The sequence below is a fragment of the Cyprinus carpio genome, chromosome A6 (assembly GCF_018340385.1).
Source record: "Cyprinus carpio isolate SPL01 chromosome A6, ASM1834038v1, whole genome shotgun sequence".
Classification (NCBI taxonomy): Eukaryota; Metazoa; Chordata; class Actinopteri; order Cypriniformes; family Cyprinidae; genus Cyprinus; species Cyprinus carpio.
In genome coordinates, this window is record NC_056577.1 from 11,950,365 (window position 1) to 11,969,853 (window position 19,489).

Here is a 19,489-nt window from a genome sequence, read left to right on the forward strand (position 1 = left end):
CCCAGTTCCCTGACCTGAACCCTATAGATAACTGAAGAGGAGAAATTATCAAAATGGAAATGGGAATCTGAAGGGTCTGGAGTGATTCTATATGAAGTAATGGTTTTTGATCTCTTGTCAGGTGTTCTCCAAACTCATTATATCAGGAATTATATGAGAGACTTATAGCTGTTAAATTGGCAAAAGGAGGTTGCAATGTGTATTAGAGAAAAACGTTTCTTTCACAATGAGATTTTACTTCCATTTTACTTCAATGAAAGGTTAGGGTTTGTGATTTATTTATTTATTTATTTATTTTATAAAATATAAAAATTATTAACAGTACAGATTTAGTTTCACATGCTTCTTTGTTCATATCTGCCAAGGGTGCCAATGATTTTGATATATAAAGACCGGAAACACAACATTAAAGTTAATGTTGATGTTTCCTGGTAGGTTTAATTTAAGCCTCAGTTTAGTTTGAAGTAGCTCTAGTCTTCCTCCAGAAAATCAGCCTATTAAATTCTGGACTAGACTAAGTCTAAGACTATTTAAAGCCATGACAGAAAAAGCAGATTTCTGTTAATCTGTTTTAAAGGGCCATTTTAGTCTAGGACTAGGCTTAATCTCTGTCTGGGAAACCGCCCCATAATGTATTTATGTGTGAGTGAATTAATATATTAAAATGTTAGAAATGTTTTTGAAGATATCTACCTTTTGAAAAGTAGGCTAAACCACATGTTCATTACATAAATAGTTAAAATATATAACAGTATGTCTACATATAGTTATAAATAAGATACATAATTTAAACCCACTAAAAGCTGTATCATTTTACTACATTATGAAAAGTAAACATAAAATATACTTTAAGTATGTGTAAAATAAGTATGTTTTCTGTAAATAGTAAATACACAAAAATGTCACAAAAGTATGCTTGTGTTTTAGCTTATTTCTTTAAAGCGTACCATCTGAATTTGAATTTAAGTACATTTTTAATACATTTAAGAGTACTTCTTTTTCACCTGGGTATGTGTAACTAGTGTACATATATTTTACACTTCTACTCTGACCACTGTTTCTTTTTTAAATTTATTTACGCTTTTATTAAAATTTTTGTGATACAATCCTTTGTCTCAGTCTCTCAACCTTTCTCTCTTGGCAGCTGTGTGCCTGGTGCTGGGCTGTTTGATTTTCCCAGATGGCTGGGATGCAGAGGTCATCCGAGATATGTGCGGAGAGGAGACAGGAAAGTACACACTGGGCAACTGTTCAGTGCGCTGGACTTACATACTGGCCATCATCGGCATCCTAGATGCTCTCATCCTGTCCTTTCTTGCATTTGTCCTCGGAAACCGCCAGAGGGACTTTATACACGATGAAATCAAGGCTGAAAATAAAGGTGAGAGGTGGCCTACAGATTTTTAATCAACTAATAAACTGGTTATTGTTTGATGTGGCAAAACAGTCACAGTTTTGCTGTGGATTTTTTGGGACAGCTTCAAGGTGCCATGTCATGACCAGACCAAGTGTAAGTGCCTTCCGAGGCACATTCCAGAAGCATTGCATTACAATCTTCAGGAGTTGATTTAGGATTATTTCAGATGCAAATCTTTCAAATGTAAAAGCATTTGCTTGTTCATGCAACATATGCAAGCTTTACTCCTTCCAACTGGGAGTATGTCAGCATATGGAAGATCGGTAGCCCTCTAATCCACACATGAGTAAGCAATGAAGGGTGAGACGCATGCAGCAACCGCAAAACTCAAACATTAATTGCCATATGGACAGAATAGAGTGGTATTATTACAATGGAGTGAACTACTTTTTAGCTACATTAGCACAGGAAGGGTATAACAAATTTATGTTTGTTTTGCGGACACACATTTATGTAGGCAAACATTAATAGAACAAGCTCAATTGGATAGCATTCCAAACAATCAAAAATGCATGAAGTGGCCAGGTGTAAATACCACTCTGATGACTGCATGCAGAGGTATACAGTATGTTTATAAATATTTGAAATCTTAAATCAGACTTTTTGACAGCTTCTGTATTTTCCTCATCCTGTGAATGCTTTTACAACAATAAGTAACTGGCAGAAAAAAAGAGAAAATCTGAAGAAAAAACACCCCCAATTCCTTTATAGCATGAAGAATCAACAGGGAAAGTTGTCATGATTACATGTCAGATTCCAGCAAGATAACAGGATCTGCTGCTCTCTACCCAGCAACTTCATACTCCTTATCTGTCATGGCACATACATGTTCTCTATCACCCTTGCTCTCTGCTAATTAATTTGGAAATAAGGCACATAAGTGATGATGACAGAAAGAAGAAAAATGTTTAAGTTTGTGTGCACAGCATCTGTGAAATCTTGTGCATAGGTTCTGAAAAATCGATACAAACCTTTTGGTAGGTTGCCAAACCTCCCTCACCTTCCTTGTGTTATCTCTGCCTGAAATCCACACTACTGTACACCACCATCATATTTGAACCCCAAAATAAAATGGTTAAATCTTTCATTAAATCTCATTCATTAAAGTAATTCTTTGACATGTTCCACTATATGCATTCTGTAGGTCTAATGTAGAAAAACTCTCCCTGCGCTTTAAGACTATTCACACTTCTATACGGTGTATTAAAGTGAGATCCACCCATGAACATACCATTAACATCATGACAAGAGTAAGGCATGAACATGGTGCAGGACACAGAGTCTTAACATTACCCAGTATAGCCTGTGTAAATGAGATTATCACTGTATGTACAATTGGATGTTACAAATGTTAGCCTACAGCTTTCAAAGCAAGTAACTGTATGTCATTGGATTTACAGTATATGCAGGATTGGCATATTTATTTTTATTTTGTTTTCACAATGGAGACCAGACCATAGATATATGATAGAGATGAGGACTAAGAGCTGTGTTACTTGAATACATATGTAGCCTATGGTTGTCCACCACTGACCATTTGAGGATAATACTTATAATGATCTATAAGGCATTTTGAGTGAGTATGCTTGCTATATGGAGCCAGAATGCAATACTTCCATTTGTTTGGCTTTGAATCAAAAGTGGTGGAACTCAATCCTATATTGTTTTTGCTCAATTTAATCAATGTAGATCTGATTTGATTGCTGGTTTACTAAAGGCGAGACTCGAGCAGGGGTTCTAAACTCTGGGCCTCAGTGGCTATGTTTACATGCAAACAAATAATCCATTTGTAATCGGATTGACGGCTCAATCGGACTGAGAAGCCTTCATGTAAACACCTTAATCGATCCAAAATTAAATTTCGATGAGATTGAAGGGGGTGGTTTATTCCTTTTCTAATACAACTGAGAGTGCATGTAAACACTCGATCGGATTGAACCCCGAAACTGAAAGGGCTGCTCATGTGCAATGACTCAGAAATAGCGTAATGACGTATGTAGACTATTTATCTATAAATGGATAAATACTAATTCTGTTGTTAAAAACAAAAAAAAGAAACCATGTGGGAGAGTGGTTATTATGTGCAAACAGTGAGAAAACTCTATATTTGTGCAGTGTGCGCATGTAAAAAAAAAAAAAAAAAAAAATTGATTCCGATTTGAAGCTTGTGCCATATAACCATGCACATCAACCCGATCACTTTATTTAGCGTTCATGTAAACACTACATTCAGATTCATCAGTCGGAATGAATTCAGTCCGATTGACCCAAAAATTGTGCATGTAAATATAGCCATTGTCCACTTTCCTGCCGTTTAACTAATCAAACACACCTGCACAAGCTAATTTACTAGAAAGTTACAGGCAGGTGTGTTTGATCAAGGTTAGCGCTAAACTCTGCAGTGGACCTCGAGGGCCAAAGTTGAGAACCTCTGGGGTGGGGTATGCTCTATTTGTGTGGGTACACAAATTAATAATATTCTCTGCTCATTTTATAGGTCTGGTTGTAAGTACTGTTCACAACAGAAACAATAAGCATAAAGATAACTCCAACAATAACTATATATGCAGACAATAACATTCTGTTTGTAACAGGCATGTGCTACTAGTTGTGTCATCTGCTGCTTTAAATTCTCAAGCTCTTTAAAGTTGGGAGGACTCTGATTGGCTATCATTGATTTTAGCATTCATCAGCTGCAAAGAATCTTTCTGAAAATCATTCCAATGATATTATTCCTCTGTGTCATTCTCATAGAATTAGAATAGTTATTAAAACTGTATATAGCTAATATCCTTAGTTTGAATGGGCCTTTAAATAATCTATACCATAATCTTTGGGTCAAAATCCTAACACTGAACAAAACCACCAGCACTTGCATAAAACTAAGCAATAAAACATCCAGTCAATACAAAGGACAATAACAGATACTTGGACTGCACATTATTTAATGAATAAACAGGTTGGTTGTTGGCACAGTTAGCATGAGAAGCAGGACAGCAAAATCAAGAACACAGAACCCAGTCTTAGACAAAAATAGCTACAAGCAATGATACATCAATGAATACTTATAGAGTTCCATTGTCTTTGCATTCTTCTTTTAAAGGCTTTGGGGGTGGGGGGGATCCAGTATTAAAACTGGTAAATACACAACACACACCTTACTAAACAATCACTTCTATTCTGTCTTCACAGATTTGGCAGTATCCAGGGTAAGTCGTTCTGCTGCTGTGACTTTTGTGCTTGTGTGGTCATGTAAAGTTGTTGTGGTACAAATATTAGTCTTGTAGTATCTCCCTGACTATATGTACTTTCCGTTGTCATGGTTAGCAATTAGCTTACTTTATAAAATCCCAATTTTTGCAGAAATATACTTATTTATGAATGTCATTCATGGGTAGACATTAAAAACACAAAGAATAAAAATACATTTATTGTTCAATGCAGGTAAAATACTGCATGAAAAGTGCATGTGTCAAAAGCTATGTTGGATGTTTCTATACAATAAATGAGTAGAAAGAGGCATTGAAAACATATTTTATGTGCAGTGTTAACAACTCTACATTTGGCATATTTGGTACATCTGATTGTTGGTATTTCATGTATACATTAAAATGTGTATGAACAATTACAGTGTTATCAAAATTTTATTAACAGCCGTTTTCCTCCACAGCAACCTCTACCTGTAGGGTCTTCTCTTCGAGTGGATGGAGTAAGCTTAACTTCAGTACAGTTTAACTTTACTGTTTTTTTTTATCAATTGGTCCACTCCCTAAAAAAACTATGCATGCAATAATAGCATGTAGCTTTAATCTAATATTACCACAGAGCTTTACACTTGGAATATTGTCTGATACTTTCAGCCATAATGCTGATGAAATAATGATGTTTAACACTCCCTTATTGTGTCATATTTTGTGCAATTTCCTTGGCAGTGGCATAACTATTTGCAGTTCAGGTGGAGTAGTCAGAGTTGGGCCCACAACAATCAGGCCCTTTTACATTGTTTTACATTCACAGCTTACAATTATACACTAAAATTAAAATGGTACTTTTACAGAATTTTCTTTGTGAAAAGAAAAGAAAAAAGAAAAGAAAAAAGCAAGCACTGTACGGTGCATACAAATTCCACTGAATATTTATGTTTTGTCTAACCATAGTTGTACCATGCCATTTACAGATTGAGACATGCTTGATATTTAAATAAGTGCAGTTTCTGTTTTTTGTACAGTCAGCCCCAACTCGTGAGAAAAAGATGGGTTTTGAGTTTGCCTGTAAACTCATTCAGTGTAGAGGCAGTTCTAATAGGCTGTTCCAGAGTTTCAGAGCAGCAACAGCAAAGGCTCAGTCACCTCTTGATATCAATTTAGCCTGAGGAACATTTAATAGTCTCTGGTTGGAAGACCTAAGAGACCTACCAGGTTTGTGAGCAGATAATAAATCAGACAGATATACAGGAGTTTAAAAACCAGCAGCAGTATTTTAAAATCAATTCTATAACGAATTGGGAGCCAATGCAAAGATATTAATACTGGAGTAATATGCTCTCATTTACGCGCACCAGTAAGGAGCCTAGTAGCAGTATTTTGTACAATTTGAAGTTGATGAAGAGATGCTTGATTAATACCCATATAACGGGAATTACAGTAATCGAGCCTCATTGAAATAAAAGCATGAATGACCCTTTCAAAGTCCTTAAAAGAAAGAAATGGTTTCACGTTAGCTAAGACTCTTGAGATGAAAAAAAAAAAATGGTTTTGACTACTGTACTAATCTAAAGCTTTGTAAGAGTGCAATTTTACATGAATTCGTATGAGCTTGATTTTGTAGGGAAAATGTCAACATGAGTGTTCCCCCTTAAACCTAACTATCAGGGAGCAGATTGTACAAAAACATGAATGACAATACATTCATACGTATTTGCAACCAGTTCACCAAATCATAAAATACTTAAGAACTTCTAGAAAGTATGCCTTAGAGAATGGAAAACAGTGGGATCATTTGGATGATATAACAGACTAAGACAAACTATTAATCAATTTAATAATCTCTAAAATGGACAATGTTATGACATGCCTAGAAAAACCATTACACCCCTAGAAACAGTATAATATATCATATAATAAGATATGAATATATGTTTATTAAGAATTCCATCTCTAAATGTTTTTGTAACTTTTGTTACAAAGTTGAGATGATGTGGCCCACTTTCATAATAAAGGCATCTTAAAGAAAGAGTCTAGTATCTACGCCTGACTTCTCAGGTAAGAGTACTGATTAGAAACTGATCCTGAACAACATTTTTAGTTTATCTCTGGTAATCCTAGTTATGCTACATTTAAGAAAGGGGGTTATAATTAGGTGGTGTAAGTTTAACACATTGCCACAGAGTTAAAAGTGTCATATGCAGATTATTAGTGGTTTTATCAAAAATTGTTCCTTGTATATGGCAAATTATTGTTTGTGTAATCCATCTTTACATTACTGTAAATTGCATTCATTCCCCAAACCCACAATGATTTATTATGACTCGTGTGTAATCTCATTTGTGTAAAATTGGCTTATGCTTCAACATGAGTCATCAGAAAGTGCTATTATTAAAACAGCAAAGAAAAAAGTGAACTTCCATAGAGGCACGGCCCAATAAATGTCTGTGTATGTTTGTGGGATACTTTGATGTAGTCATAAAATATTTGTCATTCGCTAAAAACAACAACAACTTGACAGTTCTTTCAGAATAGAAAAAAAAGGAAGTAGCATTCATCAGGGAAGTGGTATTCAAATCCAGTTCTGGGGTATGTGTGTAAGCACAGATTTGATCTTAGAATGTGAGTTCACTAAAATCCAAACCTTAGAGAGAAACAAAAAAAACAACTTCACATGTGCAATATCTAAAACACGTGAAAAACGTATGAAACACACATGAAACATGGTTTTGGAACATTTTCATGGTGTAAATGTGTGAAACCCATGATAAGTGCTTAGCATCACTTCAAGGTCTAAGCAGACGTACACACTTTTTGATGTCTGAGTACTGCATGTACAGTTGCTGGTCATATAATTAGAATATCATCAAAAAGTTGATTTATTTCATTAATTTCATTCAAAAAGTGAAACTTGTATATTATATTCATTCATTACACACAGACTGATATATTTCAAATGTTTATTTCTTTTAATTTTTATGATTATAACTGACAACCAAGGAAAATCCCAAATTCAGTATCTCAGAAAATTAGAATATAAATTAAGACCAATACTAAGAAATGATTTTTAGAAATCTTGGCCAACTAAAAAGTATAAAAATGAAAAGTATGAGCATGTACAGCACTCAATACTTAGTTGGGGGTCCTTTTGCCTGAATTACTGCAGCAATGCGGCGTGGCATGGAGTCGATCAGTCTGTGGCACTGCTCAGGTGTTATGAGAGCCCAGGTTACTCTGATAGTGGCCTTCAGCTCTTCTGCATTGTTGGGTCTGGCATATCGCATCTTCCTCTTCCCAATACCCCATAGATTTTCTATGGGGTTAAGGTCAGGCGAGTTTGCTGGCCAATTAAGAACAGGGAAACCATGGTCCTTAAACCAGGTACTGGAAGCTTTGGCACTGTGTGCTGGGGCCAAGCCCTGTTGGAAAATGAAATCTGCATCTCCATGGTCAGCAGCAGGAAGCATGAAGTGCTCTAAAACTTCCTGGTATACGACTGTGTTGACCTTGGACCTCAGAAAACACAGTGGACCAACACCAGCAGATGACATGGCACACCAAACCATCACTGACTGTGGAAACTTTACACTGGACCTCAAGAAACGTGGATTGTGTGCCTCCCCTCTCTTCCTCCAGACTCTGGGACCCTGATATCCAAAGGAAATGCAAAATTTACTTTCATCAGAGCACATAACTTTGGACTACTCAGTAGCAGTCCAGTCCTTTTTGAAGCAAGACGCTTCTGACGCTGTCTGTTGTTCAAGAGTGGCTTGACACAAGGAATGCGACAGCTGAAACCCATGTCTTGCATATGTCTTTGTGTAGTGGTTCTTGAAGCACTGACTCCAGCTGCAGTCCACTCTTTGTGAATCTCCCCCACATTTTTGAATGGGTTCTGTTTCACAATCCTCTCCAGGGTGCGGTTATCCCTATTGCTTGTACATTTTTTTCTATCACATCTTTTCCTTCCCTTCGCCTCTCTGTTAATGTGCTTGGACACAGAGCTCTGTGAACAGCCAGACTCTTTTGCAATGACCTTTTGTGTCTTGCCCTCCTTGTGCAAGGTGTCAATGGTCATCTTTTGGACAAATGCCAAGTCAGCAGTCTTCCCCATGATTGTGTAACCTACAGAACTAGACTGAGAGACCATTTAAAGGTTTTGCAGGTGTTTTGAGTTAACTGATTAGAGTGTGGCACCAGGTGTCTTCAATATCGAACCTTTTCACAATATTCTAATTTTCTGAGATACTGAATTTGGGATTTTCCTTAGTTGTCAGTTATAAACATCAAAATTAAAAGAAATAAACATTTGAAATATATCAGTCTGTGTGTAATGAATAAATATAATATACAAGTTCCACTTTTTGAATGGAATTAGTGAAATAAATCAACTTTTTGATGATATTCTAATTATATGACCAGCACCTGTATTTGGAAATTTAAGCAATTTTTGTTGCTCACCATTCTCAAGTGAAGGATTTGGACATTGACTGGTACTCTATCATATGTTAATTTGACATTAATTAGGTGGCATTTACAAAGCAGAAATCTGAAACCATTCAGCTGCCATTCAAGATCATTTGTAATTTATAAATGTCACATCTGAAAGAGAGGCGTACACACGTTTTTTTGTGCGTTCGTTCGTTCTCTGAATCACATCTATGCAGATTTGAGAAATTATTGTAAGATCAAATGTAGGACCGTTTCTACACAACATTTTATAAATGAGGACCCTGTGTGCCACCACTCTGTACATTTTCTATGTCTTTTATCTGACACACTCATTTCAGTTAATGGAGCTCTCTCCTAATGAGCCGTTGATGTGAATCAGGTGTGTTAGATTAGGAAGACATACAACATGTGCAGAGCAGTGAATCCCTAAGACTAGAGTTGAAAACCACTGCATTAAGGAGTCTTAGTATAATGGTCAGGAGTGGGTGGTGGATTATTGTCATATGCATTTGTTTTTCCACATGGACTCCCAGCCTTTCAGACAATTTGTCATCTATGGAATCGCCCATCCCTGTCTTGTTTCACCTGTCTTGGCATTCCCATTCAGTTACCTGTTGAGTGCTTTATTTTCATGTTTCATCTGCCCCTGAATTCTTAACCTTTTCTTTGACGGGGTTTGTTTGTTTGTTTGTTTGTTTTTGGTGAGTTAAATTTTGTTTGCTTGGCTTGCTGCCTTGCTGGGTATCTGTACCCATTGCCAGCTCTGTCTATGTTCCAGTGTTACATTCAGGAAGGCAAAGAACACTAACATCATTATGCAGCTTACTGCTGGGGAGTGGCTGTGTGGGAAACCCTCTCTCCTTTTGCTGATTTTCCCAGGGAGATGAAGAAGTATTATTGTTCACTCTATGGCAGGGAAGCACATTTACTCCTTTACCTTCACCAGGGGAGCTGAATATCAGACTATACCATTGAGTCTGCATGGACTGTTGTTGGAAATAAAGGATGAGATCCAACACTGTAATTAAGTTTGTTTATGTTGTGGCAAGCTGAGTCATTATACAGCTTTATGTACAGTAAATGCAGATGCTTGTCAGTATCTACGTTTTGCTGCTGTGTGCAACACTGCTTTCTAACTCCCACATTCTCTGCATTCTTCTCCCAGCTACACTGAAATGAAGTGTCCAAAGTCCCCAGCTGTTGGTTTGCATCAACTATGGGGCTAATGAGAACTTTCTTTGCATGGCACTGGCAGACAAGGATGGGCTACCTGTTACTGAGTTAAGCTCCCCTTTGAGTGCCCGTGCCCTCAGTGCCTGTCTTAAATCTCCTAGGCCAGGGGTTTTCAAAGGAGAGCATTCCCTGGAGTGGTTGCCTAGGCCTAATCTGTCCCTCTTTATGGCCGTGGAGCCTGGTTTCTTCTTCATTGTCAAGAAGGATGTCTCTCTGTAACCATGTATTGACTACAATGTGCTCATGTCTTCTGCTCTGGGACTGCAAGGAGCCATCATCTTTACAAAGATGGATGGTCGGAATACATATTACCTGGTCGGTATTCAAGATTGAGTACTTGGTGATGCCCTTTAGTTTGACTAATGCCTCAGTTGTCTTCCAGGGACTAGTCAAAAATGTGTTGCAGGACTTCACCTTTATCTAACAGTGGTTTTCAACTCCTGATTAACAACAAAACAACCAATACTTGGGTTTGCCATGTTCTTAACAAGGTTTGTCCATAATTATAGTCAGATGCCCCCACCCCCTTAGTTGTCTGGAGTAGCTCTGCTCAGAGGGCATTCGGTGACCTTAAAATTTACTGATTCACTTTCCCAGATACTGATGTCCAGTTCATTGCAAGCAGTCCTCTTTCAACACTGTACCCAAGTACAGCAAAGTGAATCCTGCTATCTGTTTATAGGATAGAGAAACTATGACATTGGAAATAATGAACTGTTGGCTGTTAAGTTGACTTTGGAAGAATTATGATGATCAGAGGTTTCTTTGCCGATGTGAATCAACTACAAAAACCTAGAATACATCCAAGCAGTCAAATGTTTGAACTACCATCAGACAAGGCGTACAATGTTCTGTTTGCTTCCATTTCTCCTATTCTTACTGCATCCCTTTCCTTCTGTCATCCTCCCCAAGCATTTGGTTTGGCCTTTCTTTTTTTGTGGGACAACAAGATCCAGGTTTGGAGTGCTCTCCAGCTCTCCTCTATTGGATGTTCTTTTTGCCTTTATCTGTATGATGTCATTTCATTAAATACTGTGACCATCCATCTGCTAGTGGATTGCTCATTCAAACATACCATTACTCAGCAGCAAATCCTATTACAGAGCAGTAATGCATACAGTATACATGCACTGGCATACAGCAGCCATTTTGATTTATTAAAGAAACAAATCTTGATATGATCCCGGATTCAAAGCAGAGACTCCTTGCACTCGCAAGCAAAAATATCTCCTTATCCCACATATACAAATTCTCACCCCAGGAGGGTATCCTAGTAATGCCACTGTCCGTTATATGCACATGCTTGTTTACCCTCATTCTAACCAAACCAAGATTTTAGTTGAATTTGAAAGATTTTGATATATTGTTTTATATAAGGTTTATTCTATCATTCTGTTATTTTGCATGTACCCTGGGAGTCATTGATAGTGCCATGCTACACAATTAGAGGCACAACAAAAATATAGCTCTAAAATGTAGTCTACAACAAAATATTTTCTCCTTAGGCTGCTCATTTTCATATAATATGTGCATTATATTTTCCAGGGGGTTATTAGGCTTTGTGACAGATTTGTGAGATGAATGCCATAAACTGCTATTTACCGAAATCTCTCTCTAATCTTCATTTGTCATAATGGAATTGGAAGTCACAGAGCTTTTAGTGGCCACTAGTGGTCAGTTCAGCTTGAACCTGCAATGATTTCTACCTGCAGTAAAAATATATATATATATATTGTGGCGAGTCAGCTGCCTCCTCCCTGATAATCACCGGCACCCCGTCCTAAATCGCCGCCCTTCACCAGGCTCCCGATAGGAGTGGGTGTGGGAGAGAGGAGGGGCGCTGGACGAGTCAGGGCTGGCGGCGTGTGATGGGGCACACCTGAAGGAAATGGAGCCTCATCACCGCCGCTGTTTAAAAGCCCAACGCGCCTCTCCTCGGGAGACCGGTCTCTTTCCCCGTGCATGCACACTGGTGTCCTCGTGGGTCCAGGAAGGGTGCGTTGAGGGACTCCCGCGCCACCAGAGACGTGAGCTGCCGGACCCGCGGTCCGGTCGAGAACCGCACCCGTCTACACGGCCGTCGGGCCAGGATGCCGGGCCGTCCATCCCCCTGCAAGCGCCGCGGCCAGCGAGGAGGATGAAGCCGCTAGAAGAAGCCGCCGCCCCTCGCGCCCCCGGACCGAAGAGGGGAGCGCGTGCGGCCGCCGGACTCCGCCCCTTACCTGGACCCTTCCTCCATGAACACTGCCAGACCCCCACGAACCCCGCAGCACGACGAGGACACCAGATTCCCTGTTGTTTTGGACACTGTTCCCCTTTTGGACACTTTATTCCCCTTGTTTTTGTTTTTTTCTGTTAAATAAAAACCTCTCCGAGGCCTGACGCCACGCCCACTGTGTCTGTCGTTGGCTCGTCCCGTCACAGTGGTGGAGAATGCGGGCAAGGCGGAGCCTAGACAGCGCAGTTGGGAAACACCTGATGACGTCACTCCCTCTCGTTTGCAAAAGTGCGCGTACCCGGACTGGGACGGAGAAACGGAGGAGACGGCCTCCCAACCACACAAAGGGGTAAGTGACTTCTCTTTTACGGTCATTTTACCCTGTGGTTGGTTGAGGCTGTCGACTAAATCCCGTTTCCTCTGTCCCTGTTCCGGCGCGCTGCGAGAGGGAGGACTGCCCGGAGAGGAATCCCCGCCCCGCCCACTCCGACCGTTTGGGGCCTGGTTGAGTAAGGTAGCACTCCCGTGTGGGCTGCGCCCTGAGGACGGGGATGTCGCTTGGGGGGGGGGGAATGTGGCGAGTCAGCTGCCTCCTCCCTGATAATCACCGGCACCCCGTCCTAAATCGCCGCCCTTCACCAGGCTCCCGATAGGAGTGGGTGTGGGAGAGAGGAGGGGCGCTGGACGAGTCAGGGCTGGCGGCGTGTGATGGGGCACACCTGAAGGAAATGGAGCCTCATCACCGCCGCTGTTTAAAAGCCCAACGCGCCTCTCCTCGAGAGACCGGTCTCTTTCCCCCCGTGCATGCACACTGGTGTCCTTGTGGGTCCAGGAAGGGTGCGTTGAGGGACTCCCGCGCCACCAGAGACGTGAGCTGCCGGACCCGCGGTCCGGTTGAGAACCGCACCCGTCTACACGGCCGTCGGGCCAGGATGCCGGGCCGTCCATCCCCTGCAAGCGCCGCGGCCAGCGAGGAGGATGAAGCCGCTAGAAGAAGCCGCCGCCCCTCGCGCCCCGGACCGAAGAGGGGAGCGCGTGCGGCCGCCGGACTCCGCCCCCTTACCTGGACCCTTCCTCCATGAACACTGCCAGACCCCCACGAACCCCGCAGCACGACGAGGACACCAGATTCCCTGTTGTTTTGGACACTGTTCCCCTTTTGGACACTTTATTCCCTCTCTTTTTGTTTTTTTCTGTTAAATAAAAACCTCTCCGAGGCCTGACGCCACGCCCACTGTGTCTGTCGTTGGCTCGTCCCGTCACTATATCTATATATAGTATATATATATATATATATATATATGTGTGTGTGTGTATGGTCAAATATTTCTCATGAAACTAAATAGGATACTTTAGTAGCTCTTAAGTAACATAGACTGTAATTTTACCACATTCACAGACATTATATATCTATAAACCATAGATGCATTGTTTATTCAAAACAATTGAGTCTCTCTTTGGTTATAGTTTGATGGTTTTCACGTTCTTCAAAATACATACGCCATACAGGGACCAAAGTGTGTAAGGAGGTAGGAGGATGTGTTATTTGTCTGAATGAAACCTTTCCCTTCCTTTGTCAGTCTGTGCTGATCCAGGATATGATATACTACTCCTGTCCTCTCTCCCCTGATTCCTCTTTTGCTTGAATGTCCCCAAATAGCTGAAAAACTAAAAATTAATATGACGAAAAACAAAAATGCCTATTGATTACTGTAGTACTGACTGATTGCTGCTTATTAGGTAAATAATTTTATGCTGTAGTAATTCCAAAGGTTTGAATTTTTATGTTGAGTTGTGATCTTTACCAAAGTAATGTTTGTTGAATTATGCATACATGTAAGTAACAAGCATTTGATTTGTTTTTGTTTTTTTTCTTTCTTCTGGAGCTTAAAGGGATATGACATAAGTTCACCCAAAATTAATTTGATGAATTCTCTTAACGTTTATATGTAGGTTTGTCTGACTTGAAAAATCCAAAAATATTATTTAAGTAATTAACGAGATCACAGAAAAACGACAATTATGTCATCATTTACTCACTCTCACACCGTTTCAAACCTGTATGACTTTCTTTCATAAAACTCAAAAGAAGATATTTTGAAGAATGTTGGTAACCAAACCGTTTCGTGACCATGCATGGACTTTCATTGTGCGGACTGAAACACTGAGACATTTCTCAGAGCTTTTCCTTATGCTCCACGGAAAAGTCATACAGTCTTTGAATTACATCAGGTTAAGTACATGATGACATAATTTTCCGTTTTGGTAAATTATCCCTTTAAATCAGTCAATTCTGATCTTTAAGGTCTGTACTGTTCTTTGTATAATTTTCCTGTTTTTTCCCCCCTCTCTTTTTATTGTCTATTTCAGATTGAGATCCGGGCTAAAGACCCTCGATTCGCTGTCCAGCAGTTTCCGTGAGGAGACAGCATCCTCCCTCCTTTATCTTCTCCTCCATCCCTCTCTCCTTTTCCTCAGGCCTGTGTCTCTAAACTCAGTCAGGATGCTGCTTGTTCAGCTCTTTGTAATATAGAAAAAGACTGGAATACACTTCAAGAAGAGAACATATTCAACTCCTATTTAAAAACCATGAGAATTTAAAACCAATAAAAAGAAGAAAAGATCAGCTTTACATAAACCAACAACTCTGGGAAAGTAACAAGTTACACATATTACTACTGTTATTTAATAATGCTTTGATGACAATTATGATGATAGTCATGATTATGCTTGCAACAGTGATATTATGTTTAGACTTTCATATTTTATCTAAAATGGGGAACATATTTTTAGCTTTAAGAAAATATAATGAATCAATGCATATATGTACAAGAGATTGGGTGCTACTCTGGACACGCAGATGAAAAGGAAAAACATCAAGCCAAAAATTTAAATAAAAAAAGACAAAAAAAAACAACATTTTGTACAACACAAGATGTAATTTTGAAGACCATCTTTTTCTGACAAATTTTGAATTCCCCTCTTTGTACAAGTGGTCAGCAATCAGAGTTAATTGATGAATTAAATAGTTAATTTGTAAATTCTATATTTATATGGATACAGGGTACAGCCATTAAGCATTTATTCACCCACATCATATTCCTTCTACAAACTGGAGTGGATTTATCTCTCAGTTCACATGAAGGTACCAGTAATCATTCTACAACTGTGCAGCAGAAAAGGCTAACAACAGTTAAATACACAACTGTCCCACAGACATCTAATTTGGCATGAAAATCTCTTCTTACAATTCTTTTTTACAGACACGTCCTCTCTTGATATTTCCTTTTTCATTGAACCTTTTAGAGAGAATGAGATGCATTTATCAGTAGTGATTAGCACATGAATATTCTTTGGATATTCTTTTACATTTATTTCATAATTAATCATTTTCTGCAGATTTTTGTGGTCATTAGACCAAGGTTTAGTTTTGTTGTTTTCATTAATCATTTGTCTTGAGAAAAAGCCCTGCATGCTGCATTTTACTCAGGCCCAACATGTTCGTATCTGCCATCTCCCACATTAGAGCACAGTGGTACAGCACAAAGTTAACCGGAACACATCAAGGTGACTACTGAGACTTACAGTCATGAAAATGACGACCTCTGTGTTTCCAAGGCAAGATGTGTAGCACAATGATTCACACAGTTTCTAAGCATAAACTCACCATACATTCAATGGACTGATGTGACTTAAATGTTCACAAATGCAAAATGCAACAACCAATTCTCATAATGATATCAACAGTACCAATTACAAATAAGACAAATGTTAAAGTTTTCTTAAATACTGTACCTGCATCCACCATGGTGCACCAACAAAATCGGAAATTTGTGTGCAAAATCAATATTGGTCGAAGGTTTTACTTTGTTACAAATGTGTTTTTATCAACATCTCCCTCCACTTTGTGTTAAACAATCTTGTAATGGCATGATTTCTGCTAAGTGGTGAGAAATAACACAGTCCTGCAAGATGTACCGGACAACACCAGTTAGTATCATCTCAAGAGGAAAGCCCTGTTGGGGGTAGGTCTGGCCCCTAGTCTGCGGCCCCTTGAGTGGTGGATTTTGGAGGTGACATGAGAAGGACTCAGAGCTGAAAATAAGATGTGATGTACTCCATGGTGCTTAAACCCTCCTCACCCTTAGATAAAGACTGCTTTGCTGCTCCCCATCTACCTCAGCCTTGAACCCCTCCTACTCTATTTTCTTGATATACTCCACTGGGAGACAAGCTAGAGATGGATGCTAGATCAGACGGAGAGTGGGGGTATGAGGAGCAGGAAGAACAGACTGCATTGGACTTTGAGACTAATGGGTTTCTATTCCATAATCTTAAAATACAGCTTCTCCATGAACTCCCAGCATCCCATCATTCATCTACACAACCCTTAAAAGTTTAGGAAATGCTAAGGCATTTTTTTGTTTGTTTGTTTGTTTTAAAGAACTTGAGACTTTTATTCACCTAGGATGCATTAAATTGATCAGAAATTAAGTTATGTAAAGCCATTTACAATGCTGTACATTGCAGTTATAAATGATGTATTATATACAGCTGTATAAATGCTGCGTTATTCAAACTCTGTTCATCAAAGAGTCTTACATGTGCAGCATGTATTCAAGCAGCTTATTGATGCATTCTTCTTCTTTCTGCAGCACTTCCCATGAACCTCAGCTCAACACTTGAAACTTAAATTCATCCATCTGTAATACCTTTTTAATAATAACAATAATAATCACATTAATAATTTACAATCTATTCTTTATTTTCTCTTGAGCACTTTCTTCTGCCAGATTCATTTTTGAAACTCTGCATAAAGGCCAACAGCATCTTTTCCTCACTGTGGAAGCTGGACTTTAATGTATACCATTAATTGAAGCTTCTAGCTGAGCAGCAGTAAGGTGTTTGTTTCTCAAACCAGAGATGAGTTGTGCATCTCGGCTGTCCACTTCTCTCCATGTGATAGATAGATCCAGTTTACTTTCTTCTAAGACAGTAATGTGTGGTTCATTTTTCAAACCAAATAATAATAGTAATAATAATAATCTACAATATCATGGTTTAATAACATTTTGTTTTGATTTATTAAATTGGTAAACAGAAGGATGAATTTCTTTCAAAAACATAAAAATGTCTTGGTTTTGCCAAACATTGTAGTGTATTTCTGTATCCATAATTCCTTATTCATATTTCATACTGTACAGTACATGATACACTTAAAGAAACTCATAGCCCAGTAAAACAACATACAAAAAATTATTTAATGGTCATTTCAACCTTGGTTCACTGTGCTGGTCAATCTTTATTTGACATGAAAAACACAAAGCATAGATTCACATACACACACAAACAGTACATATGTTGAAATCCCAGACCATCCACTCTGCACTATATATAATGGGTTGTTAAAATTCATCAAACATTACCATTACCGATGCCCAGCTGTTTACAAATTAACTGATTTATGCAACATTTTCATCCTGACACAGTGTAGATGTAGAAAGAAACTTTTGAGAGAAATGTACTGGACTGCCAGTATTCTGATCATAGTGTAAAACTAATTTGATATTTACGTGTTGGTCATAGCCATCTTCATTACCACACAACATCTATTCAGTTAATCTCATGTGAAACAACATTGTCATCCAACATCCAGTCATTAACATTTCAATTTAAAAAACAAGCTTTGATAGGCCCATGTTACTGAAGGCTTAGTGTTTCATTTATTTTTAGTTTTTACTTTCTCTTCTGTCTTGCATCACTTTTTATTGATCTACCATTTATATATATATATATATATATATATATATATATATATATATATATATATATATATATATATAATAAAATATAATAAAATAATAAAATGTGCCAAAATTAAAGAACAAGACTACTGTGGCAAGATATGACAAGGTTGATTTCTGAAGTTCACATTGTCTTTTCTTGTGCTTCACGTGTTTAATGCCTTTCTTTTGAAGATTATTGCTTTTTGCTCTAGTTGTAAATGTTTTCCCCCTCTGATCTTTCTGGAATGCTGTAATCTCTAAATTAAACAAAAATGTATAAAAATATTTCTGCAAGTCATAGGGGAGTGCAACATAACTGACATCATCACCATCACTGAAACATTGTTGGTGTTGTTTAAAATATATTTAAAAAAAAAACAAAAAAAAAAAAACAGAGTAACATGTTATTGGTTTATTTTGGGGGAATGTACAAATTTTAATCAGGTATACAAAAGAAAAAAGTTTCGTTTTTTTGGCAAAGCAGACAAGCATGATATGCATTCTTTTAGCAAAAAAAAAAAAAAAAAAAAGGAAACTGGAAATATTCTTGATCAGTGTTTCTGATAATTTCATTTTTTTTTAATAAATATCCTTATCTGTAATTCATGGCTGAACAAATTACCACCTAATATCTAACATACAACTTCCCAAAAATATTATGTGGGTAAAATGGTCATCTGGAGAAAATAAAAATGTACATCCCATTTAAACATTTAACTACTTGTTTTGATTCAATATGAATTTGAGTGTGTGTTTGTGTGCTATATTTAGCTGTATCTGAGTAAGAAAAATATGCTGGAAGCCTGCTTGCAAATTACATAACTATTATGAAAAAAAAAATGTCTGTGTGTCCAGTCTGGCAATTGTCGGCAGAAAGCCACTTCCTGTTGTGCTGATTAACAGCACCAGGAGAATGAAGAGCAAGATCAAAAGGAGCGAGGGACGATGAAAGAGAAAGGCTGGGCACTGCCCAACACAAACAGGATGGGCCATGGCCAGAATACAGTAGGTGCCAACACATCAGCAGGCATTAAACGGCATCTTTGCTACTGCCAGGTGCAGCAAGCTGTGCTATAGAGAGAAACACCTCCACCCTGGGAGTAATTACAAGTTGGCTTCACCAGAAATCCAAAAATGGGATGTTGGGTTACAAAAAGATACGTTGTGTTCCAGTACACCT

At 38.5% G+C, this 19,489-nt stretch overlaps 1 protein-coding gene across 3 annotated transcripts in view; it reads left to right on the plus strand.

Moving 5' to 3' along the window:
• Nucleotides 1–17,569, plus strand: part of LOC109073547 (LHFPL tetraspan subfamily member 4 protein-like) — a 40,933-nt gene extending 23,364 nt beyond the window's left edge. The window contains exons 2-5 of one of the 3 annotated variants that reach the window (XM_042758077.1): nucleotides 1,145–1,381; nucleotides 4,610–4,626; nucleotides 5,088–5,126; nucleotides 14,894–17,569. In XM_042758077.1, the coding sequence (XP_042614011.1) occupies nucleotides 1,145–1,381; nucleotides 4,610–4,626; nucleotides 5,088–5,126; nucleotides 14,894–14,944 (344 nt within the window). In that variant the 3' untranslated portion in view covers nucleotides 14,945–17,569. The remainder of the gene's footprint in view (nucleotides 1–1,144; nucleotides 1,382–4,609; nucleotides 4,627–5,087; nucleotides 5,127–14,893) is intronic. The other 2 variants (XM_042758078.1, XM_042758079.1) reach the window with 2 other exon arrangements.
• Nucleotides 17,570–19,489: the final 1,920 nt, after the last annotated feature.